Source organism: Euphorbia lathyris, chromosome 10, assembly GCF_963576675.1.
Source record: "Euphorbia lathyris chromosome 10, ddEupLath1.1, whole genome shotgun sequence".
In the NCBI taxonomy this organism is placed as follows: Eukaryota; Viridiplantae; Streptophyta; class Magnoliopsida; order Malpighiales; family Euphorbiaceae; genus Euphorbia; species Euphorbia lathyris.
In genome coordinates, this window is record NC_088919.1 from 45,162,313 (window position 1) to 45,172,622 (window position 10,310).

The 10,310-nt window shown below is 32.6% G+C and overlaps 1 protein-coding gene across 1 annotated transcript; it reads right to left on the minus strand.

Annotated features, from left to right (window-relative positions):
- Positions 1-1,778: 1,778 nt before the first annotated feature.
- On the minus strand, positions 1,779-8,472 carry LOC136209439 (uncharacterized). Its single transcript, XM_066000902.1, has 4 exons — positions 8,252-8,472; positions 6,566-6,893; positions 3,812-4,268; positions 1,779-2,189 (listed from the first exon to the last, which is right to left on the minus strand). Exons 1-2 carry the CDS (start codon positions 8,412-8,414, stop codon positions 6,625-6,627), a joined length of 432 nt encoding a protein of 143 aa, XP_065856974.1. The 5' UTR covers positions 8,415-8,472; the 3' UTR covers positions 1,779-2,189; positions 3,812-4,268; positions 6,566-6,624.
- Between the last annotated feature and the right edge of the window lie 1,838 nt (positions 8,473-10,310).

Genomic DNA, 10,310 nt, shown 5'->3' on the forward strand with positions numbered 1-10,310 from the left:
ACTTGTTTACGAATAAAATGATAATTATGTTCAATATATTTGGTATGAGTATGAAATACATGATTGACAGTAAGATAAAGGTCTCCGCATTGTCACACAAGGGAGAGGCAATTGGTATCCTAACTCATACATGAGAGACAAAATCTAAAGCAATTCGATTGTTGCATTAGCAACAATCTTACAGGGCCTAGGCCCGGGGTGCGCCGGCCTAGGGCTCAAGGCCGGAAGGAGGTCCAAAAAAAATTTAGCTTTGTAAATAAATTTCTTATGTTTTAAGTATTATAAATAAATTTGAACTAGTATAATGGTATTGCATTGTCTTCCAACTAAAGAGGGTATAAGTTCGATTCTCACCTTTGTATTTTTTTTTTTTTGATATTTTTTGATATATTTTTAATATATAAATGTTATGGGTAGTCAAGAGTAAGAAGACAAGTTATATTTTATTACCTCATTTTAGAATAACTATTTTTAATTTGATTAAATTTAAAAATTAAAAAAAGTTTTATTTTATTACCTTAAATTGATTAAATTTGAAAATTAAAAATTAATTTATGCAATGATATGAATAAAAATCAATTAGTAAATTTTATATTAAAGGGGCTCTTACTGTTTGTTTTGCCTAGGGCCCCTAAATTGTCAGGACCGGCCCTACACGACATATATTGTATTTTCTAGAACAAGGAAATATGAAGCCCTACTTAAACTTCTTATTAGAAATTCCTTTTCTAACACCCTTAATGATTTGATGAATCATTGCAGAGTTGGTGCTAATAACTAAGATATCATCCGTATAACATAATATTGTAGATCTTTCTTTAAGATGTCGCTTGATAAAGAGTGATTATCAGCCTTAGACATCACAAAAACAATGTATGTTAGAAAACTCTTCAGACGAATGAATCACTCTTCTGATGCTAGTTTTAAACCATATATTGAATTTTAAACAAACATACATGGTCTAATTTGTCTTTGTCATAAAAGCCTTGTGATTGTTCCATATAAATGGTCTCACTCAAATTACTATGAAGGAAAGCATTATAAACATCTAACAGGTTGGTGAACTAGTTATTTGACGTTGCGAGTGTTGGATTTTTACGCGTGATTAAAACGTGCATAATAATATATTAATCACAAACCCGATCCCCTAGGTTCATATGCATCTAAGAAAGGGATAGTAATTCAAATTATCTTTCACCTTTAAATGAGAGATGTTTCTGTTGATGTGATTCCTTTCGCAACAGATCTTCCCTTTACAGCAAGACAAGATCTATGATTACACACGCGAGAACAGAATCTGGAATGCGTTTGCTAGCACGAACAACAAAGAACAACTTCAAACCACCTAGACTTGGCCGAATTCTATAGAGAGAATGGTGGCTAGGGTTCTTTCAATTGATTGTGTATTGTCCAATAATTGTTAAAAATGATCTTATTTGAATACGTTAAGAATAAAATTATACCATTTTGTACATTAGAAGTAAACTTACACTTCTCCAAAAAAAAAATAAGTTCCATTAAAAAAAATAAAATTCAAACCCAGAGCTAGTCTGAACATTAAACATGTGCACATATGTTATATCAGTAGTGTTCATATGGACCGTGAATGACCAAATTTATTTAATCATTAAGGGGTGCAGATGAACACTACTGTATGTTATATTTGACAAAACCTCCTTCAACACAATTCCAAAATTAGTAAATAAACCGCCATTATTTCCAACTGAGCTAATCCCACTAATATTACATGATTGTAATTTTTTATTGCATTTACAACAAATAAAATTAACATCCTTTATATGATAATATAAAGATTAAATTCCAAATATAACCTTTATAGTTAATTCTTTTGGTTTTGCTAACCGCATAACTTCAATTATCCTTTTGTAACAAAAAAACTACAGATGCCAATTTGCAAATCACCGAAACCACAAAGTTTAAGGACAACAGTAGAAAAGCAATTCATTGAAGAATTCCCTTTAGAACAACTAGAGATTGTGAATTGAATTTGAAGCATTTGGGTGAATCTCCTTGAGCTTGTTTGTTGTCAAAGCTCTTCCTATGATTCTGAAAAAACTAGAGATTATCTTCACTTTGATTTGGCCTCTCTTTGGAAATGGATCACCTCTTGCTTTTTTCTTCTTAATCACAGATTCAATGGCTCCATTAGAAATGCTGCCCATGCCTGCCTGAAATGGGAAAATCAAAGCAAAGTGACAAGAAATCAATTGGAAAAATTGGGTTAAAATGCACAAGAACTAGAACTATGTGCATTTATATAATATGCCAAGAATTCCTATTTCAACTACATTGCCTTGAGGGCCCCTTGATGTGTTTCATGGCTCACAATGTCACTATCACATTACATTGTTATTGGAGGAATTTGACTAGAATTATGAGTTTTGTACTAACAAGTTAATGAAAACTTCAACTAAAATAAAGGGTAAGGTACAAGAAGAAAAAAAAAATTACTATAAATGATACAATTAAAAGTTTAATGTTGATATTGATAATGAGTCATTTGAGATAAGATAATGGTTTAGCTCTATAATTATAACTATAGAAAGCGATGGGTAAAATAATGAACTCTTAAATCTAACATTTATCAAATGATATAATTTTAAGTCTTAAAAGCTAAATTTTTTTATTTACAAAAGATGTGCAATGTCAAGTTTTATTTGGTGGTTTGAACTCTGAAAGTTTGACAGTAGCCGGAATATATAATTGCACATGAAAAAAACATATTTCGTTAATGAGGCTCGAAATTGTACCATCTAGTAAATATTAGATTTAAAATTACATTGTTTTGTACTTAAATGCTAAATTTGTTTTCTTCCAATAACCATAAGGTTAAATTTATACCATATCCCTTAATCATTTATTAGTACGAGGAAAATTCTCCCCCTTAAATGTGTTTTTTGAGGGGGTGTTAGAACTAATTTTAAGATGGTATTAACTTGTTATAATCCAACATTAGGTTTCTCGCAAATATCTAATTCCGCAAACTTTATGTTTTAAATATGTAGTAATGTACAGAAGAGAAATGCATTAAGTATTTCATATTAGCTAACTATAAAGGTAATGAATCATGTATAAATATGTGATAAGGATAAGTTAAGCTCAAGTATAAGTGTAATTGTAATTGTTCTTTTATATTTTATAAAGTAATTATCTAATAAAATAAACGTCTCGGACTGAATCCCATCAAGATTGCACTTTAATTTGATAGTTACGCATAGGTGAATCCAAAATGATACATATTCATGAGGCATTTAGACTTTGGTTCCACATGCATATACTTTAGATTCATCTAACACTCAAGAAGATCCGTATCCAGCGTTTAGAAACTAAAGATCCACCTAGGAGGTTTCCAAGGTGGATGTGTCATGCTACTTATTTGAATCTAACGGCTAGAACAAACCTAATGCTCAATGATATTATGGACTTTGACCAGAAAATCAAAAGCCTATACAAGGACCTCACTCAGGTACTCAGAAGAAAGAGATCCTCTCTCTCTATCATTCCATTTATCCTAACTGATTTGATTGTCAGAGCTTATACATGAACCACTCTTGATTCAAAATATTCAACTCCGATGTGTTCAACATTGATATATCAACATTAGAAATTAACACATGTCAAAACGCAACTAATTATATATTGATATATTTTATTTTAGATTTTTTTTTTTTAATATTTACATTGATTTGACTATAAATGATAAGTTGAAAGGTAAATTGTATCTAAAGTTGAATTTGGAATAACTATCCATATAGGCGAAGTTGAGGGACCAAATTGACTGTTTACTTACATAGATAAAGCTTGATTGCCTCCCATGAAAATGACTTCAAGGAGTTCCTGTACAAAGAAGAGCAGACCAAGACTCTAGTAGTGAAGAAAATAGATCAGAAGTGGACTCAATATAATTCTTATAGGAACATCATCATTATACAAATGAACAACAATATATTGGCTTCTCTATTTACTCATTACAATGGCAATGGTTAACATGAAATGAAGTATAGCATAAGGGTAGGGTGATTGCCATCGTAGTCTAGAGGTGACAATTTCCAACACGAGATAATCGATTGATATGACACAATTGATAATGATTATCATTTTTCTTGCATTTATATCATGTATAATCATATAAAACATATAAATAACATAACATAACATGATAATTGGAAGTGCCTCTAGCATCTTCCCACATATCTGCATTTGGTTGTCGACCCCAGTTCTGGGGCTGCTTGTAGCAGTTGCTGCACCTGAAACCAAGCCCTCGCTAATGAGTTCTGATGATATAAGGAACAAAATGGAGGTGAAATTTAATATAAAGAAGAAGCCTAATTGCACCGGATTGAGGTCAACTTCACAGCAATTACTGAACTTTATTTTCTTTTAATTAAATAAGTGATTTTCACATGTTATTTCAATAGAAGTCATCAATTTATGTATAAAAACTCACCGTGTCAGACAAGAATGTAGTCATTTTTAAAAAAATTGGCAAAAAGAATCTGAAACCCTGATCTTTCATTTTTTTTTGGTGTGTTAAACCTCTAAATTTTTATAGTTCTTCATATTCTATTTTTGTTTTTGGATACATAAAAGCCCTCTGCTAATAGAGATAAACAGAAGTTAAATTCATTTAATTTTACCCACTCCAAGCTCAAGACCTCTTTCAACCCCATTTCAATCTCCGACATCGTTGTAAGAACTCCCCAATTCTATCTCTTTTTATCCATCGTTCCACTCACAAACTCTGCTGCTTTTATCATTGAACTTGATGCTTCTGTTCTGTTCGAAATTCCGACCTTTTCTTCACCATTTCCGTTCTTCTTCTGTCCCCGGCGTAGGAAGATTTTACCCTGCGATATAAAGTTTCCAACTTTAACAAATACCTCTGATGGTAAAGTGTCTAATCTTTATGCTCGACCCACGAACTTCGTGATGAGGTAAGCTACATAAACTGTTTTTTGGAGATAGTTTGGAGCAAGCAAATGGTGTTGAATTTCTCATTAATTCTGAGAGTCTGTCAAGAAATTGAACCAAGATTACAATTGGTCAAGCTTTGAGGAATTGAAGACTTCGTAAACTGACCCAACCCCAGTAATACACTATAACACCTTATTACTGACAGCAACAATACTAGCTCCTTCTTGGTCGCGGTGCTGCAGAGCATGAAGAGCTAAATAGCAAAGACGAAATGCTTCAGAGTCGCTGTAAATTGGTGGGTATTGGACTGTGGCGGTGACTGATAAAGTGGAAGAAGAAGGAATATGGTGATGGAGAAGGAAGATGGCAGTCATGGTTAAACATTTTTATCCTTTCACTTTGACATCTTGTGATTTTGAAACTAAATGAATTCAAATTTCTGTTTGTCTCTGTTAGTATAGCGCTTTATGTATTCAAAAATAAAATAGGAATGAATGAATGTGTACAAATAAAAGATCAGTAGCTTAACACCCAAAAAAAAAAAAATGAAAATCAAGGGTTTTCGCCTAATAAAATTTTATAGTTTAGAATGAGCCGCATGTTAGCCATGACAGCTGTAAAAGTCAGATATGTTAGGTTGATATATAGTCATTATCCTGGTGGGTTTTGATAGACAAATTGATCAATGATTTTATTGAAATAAAACTCAAAGTTTAATGAATTTCATGAAATAGACCCTAAATATCAGTGACCGTAGGTACATTTTACCCTAAAGATGAGATGATAAAACTGAGAAGCTAGATTTTCAGATAAAGACCAAGTAGAGAACCATTCCTTCCATACACATGTTCAAGATATGGATGTTATTCTGGAACTTCTATTTGCATCAAACCATGTTAAATAAAGGAAGAAAAGGGGTAGTGACACATTTATGCTCTATGTATAAACTTTTTTGATATTATTTACGGTAGATTTGAAACTATTTCTGATTTTATGGTGTTCATAATTGATCAGCGAATTATAATGGTGTGCCTAACATTTTCCGTTGACATTCAAAGCAGTTTGCCTATCAAACAGGCAAATAACTTTCCCTTAAAGTCCACCATTCAGACAGGTAGACTGGTGTTTGATGACGGAGATTTTCTTGCTCTTTGAACAACTCTTGCCACTACTATTTCCCCTATCTGACAAGCGGACTGCTCTCTTTGACAGTTCGTTTGTCGGTTTTGTAGTGTTTTTAATTCAATTCGCTAGTCATAATGATATGCTCAACATTTTCTGCATACACTGAAAGCAGTTTGCCTGTCAGATAAGCGAGCTATTTTCTTTGATAGTCCGTCCATCAGACAGGCGGACTAGTGCCTAGTGCTGAGATTTTCCAACTCTTTGAGCAATTCCCACCACCAGTCCATCTATTAGACAAACGGACTATCAGAGAAAGCAGTCTGTCCATCGGCTTTGAATGTCTGAAAATTATCTTTGGCACTGGCAGAGTGAGCCAGAAACACCGTAAAACCATAAATACTTTCAAATCCATCATAAATAGAGAAATAATTTAGGAATTGACAACAAATGTGTCAAAATCCCAAAGAAAAGATTGTAAGTTCATTACCATCAGTTCTTGGTGTACCTTATAATACTTGCAGCATAGGCCCTTGTTTCTTGGATAGAAACATAACTGGAGCTGAGTCACCTAGTTGGATAAAGAAGAGTGTAGACCAAAAGCAATGTGACAATAATAATGGCGCCAAACAGAGTAAACCTTGGACTGGTCCATAACATGAGGTTTGACCTCTCTGCTCTCTTTATAGGATCAACCTCTTCAGAAAGTGGGTAGTCGGAGCGCCTAGGATTCCAACTCACATATTTGTTTGGAGAGAACTGCGAAAAAAGTGATTTCTTCCCCTGTTTCTTGAACTTGGACCAGGCTTTGTCCCAGTCTGTTGAGAACCTATCACCTGAGCCAGACAAAAATGCATTATGAGATTTTCTATTTTGTCTCTACAATGTTGGAAGTTGTACTGTAACGACTCGGTCTTGACTGGGTGGTGCCAGGGTAGAAATCCTGAACAAAGAAGAGATGTTCTAAGGGATGGCGATAACGCAAGAATAAACTGAATTCTACAAGAGAGAGAGTGACCGAGTCTTATCAGTAAGGTGTTGCCAATAAATGTATATGCGTTTTAAAACCCTGGGACCCAAATTTTTGGATTTAGATGAAAATAAACAAAATCTACATGATATTGAACCAGCTTTAATGATTCATAAAGTAGGTACAAAAATAAACTTAATGTTGCTAATTAAGAGCGGTTTTATTCTAACGTCATGGATAATACAGTTGAGAGTCTAACATTGCAAATTGGGTCAACTTCGGACATCATGAAAAAACAGAGATTTTATATTTTTTGACGGTTTTAGAATAGCTTTGAGGATGGAATTGTCTTTAAGGCTCGAAAAGTATTTAGTTTTGTTTATTTATTTTTTGTTCAATACATGCGGAATACTCAGATAAGAATTCAAACAAGAAGAGACCACACAATACCATGTATATGGACTATCTTTGATTTGTTATTAACGAGTTGTGAGTGATAACATTATACACAAGTAGAGAGGAGATAATGAGGTTCATGACTAAGAAGAATGCTTCGTTAATAATATCTAAAATTGATCCATCTTGAAATTGTCGAGGGGACAATTGCTCTTAACCAATAATAATATGAATATTTTTTTAGCATTATCCGGATTCCTGATATAGTATTCTTAAACTTAATGTTCGACTGTTCAAATCCTAACAGGGCCTGTTGATAACTATGTCCAAGGTGATCAATTGCATAACCCTCCAAATCCAATTTGGGAGGGTTTTTTTTTTTTTTGTAAATACTCGTAGACTTTGTCATTAAGTGAATGTTAAAAAGTAAAAAGTTGTTTACCCACTTGGTCACTGACCTTGTGATGAATTGGAGAATCGTTCTTAGTTATAATAAAAAAAATTCCAGAAAGGCAGCATTTCTCAAATTTGTTCTTTGGGGCCAATCATCGAACACTTGGATGAAATTTTAACCAAAAGAGAACAGACACTGTGATGAAACATAATGAAAAACTATGCAATGAGACATATAGAAGGTTTACGATCGGAAAAGATACATCATGATTTCCGGTGGAACACGAGATAACAGTAATGATAAGAAGTCACTTCAATTCAAGCTTCCAATACAATTCTCACATAAAATTGAAACAGAAAGAACGAATCAAAATAATGTATCCGCATTTGTTTGGATCAGATCGATGAATAGGGGAGAATGATAGAAACGCGTACCGTTTTCGTCATCGCCTTTTCGCTTGGGTTGTCCGGCGTTTTTCTGGGAGCAGAAAGGTCTGAGATAAGAGTAACTATGAGAAATGAAGGGAGATGAAGAAAAGGATTGTAATGTTGAAGAGGAGAAGCCATAGAAGCGACGAGCTTGAATATCCATTTGCATACAAACAAAGATTCCCCCTCTGAAAATCGCCACAGCCCATAAGCAGAGCACCAACCAATAGATTCTTTTCTTATCCCCTCTCCTACTCAACTCCCTATATCACCTCACATAGTGACACGTGTCCAGGTGGGACATTCTCTCTCAAGGTTACAAATGGGACCGTCCCCACCGAAAGGGAAATCCCCCATGTAATTTCTCTATTGGACGGAAATGAGGAAGAAAATTCTACAAAAGTCGGATGGGACGGGGCCGGAATCGCTCCCTCACGGGATGTCCATCTACGTACTCGTTTGTAGTTCGTATGGATTTTTAGATGTTCAATTCTATATTTGAATGATTTTTTGTTTATTTATATATTCAGTAGATTTATATATTATATGCATTATGAATGACGCATTTGAAGTATATGATTATATTTTTCTAATTGTATTATACGTTTAAAATTTTAAAATTTATTATTTAGAGTTTAAAAAATGGCAAATAGGAATCCTCATCTTATGGAGATACGGAGGAGAACCATATTTTCTTCATTTTATAAATGTGGATGAAATGAGAATTTCCTATCTCAACGGAACAAAGATATATATACATATAAATTATTATTTAAGTACAAGTAAAAATGTCTATAAATGCAAATGATTCAAATGATATATTTTCATATTTACTAACGATACAATCTTCTTCAATATTTTTTTAAAATACATATCATGTGAATTGGAACAATAGATTAAATCAATTTTGCCATAAAAAGTTTAATTTTGCTCTATGATGCGAGGTGAGGATGGTTTACGATAGTCACGGATGTGACATCATTTATGCCTTCTTCATTTTATCTCTAATTTTGTTTGTCTGTAATGAAAGTTCTATCTCAATTTTATCTTTTTCAAAGAATTTCCATTGCTAATTTTTATTTGTATTTATTAAAAAAAGTTAAAATAGATTTTTTTTATCATAAAGAGAAATTTGAGCTAAAGTTTTTTTACTATATAGATAAAATTAGATTACTTTGTACTAAATAGAGAAAATTAATCCTCTCAATAATAACTTTATGGCAAATTTGACCCCTTTTCCAAAAATTAATATAACAATTTTCCTCCTTTATAGAAATTAAAATAAAAAGTTGATTAATCTGTCAGTCGGATGCATGTGAAATTAATAGTCAAATAAAAATAAAAATTAAGCTCATTCTTTTTTATTCAAAACTAATCATAATAGCAAATAGTAACAAATACATTTTGGAACTGCCTTCATTCTTTCTTCTTCATCATCATTTTTCTTTTTCTCTTTCAAACCTTCTTCGTTTATAGATTTGAAACCTAAGGAACTAGATCTACTTTAAGGAAAGAGAAAGAAGATTGTCTTCTTTCTTCCTCCTCCCATCTATGGCTTTATCTCTACTTTTTTAGTTTTTTTACCAGTAGTTTTCTTTCTTTTTATTTAAAATCTGTATTTTTCATCAGATTTTTTTCGTCTAATTTACATTTGTTTGCTATAACTCTTCTATTTACCCTTTTTCCGGGTTTAGCAATAGCGAAAGCATATTATCTTATACGTAGATCCATGGATCTATGAGGTTGCACCATTAGAAATGACTTACATCTAAATGGCCGGAATAAACTAAATGATGACAATTGGTGTGCAACTGCTTTCATGCGTATTTAGATTCAAGAAAAGTATGAGAATCTTTCTATTTTAGTTGTACCTTTTATGGTATTTTTTACTCTTTGTAATCTATTTAATCCCTTTGTGGTTTTTGTATTAGACTTTAGCCTATATTTGGGTGAGGTTTTATTCCTTACTATTGTTGCTTTGTACGTGAACTTATTCATCTAATGCAATATATAAGTATTTTCTACCAAAAAAAATAATCATAAACAATAATAGTTAAATTATGAT

What these genes read in the sequence shown, in the direction of transcription:
- LOC136209439 (XM_066000902.1), bottom strand. Translation starts at nt 8,414, where the DNA reads ATGCAAATGGATATTCAAGCTCGTCGCTTCTATGGCTTCTCCTCTTCA. An exon ending in AAAAGGCGATGACGAAAACG is followed by an intron (nt 6,894 to 8,251) that starts GTACGCGTTTCT and finishes TGTCTGGCTCAG; the next exon opens with GTGATAGGTTCTCAACAGAC.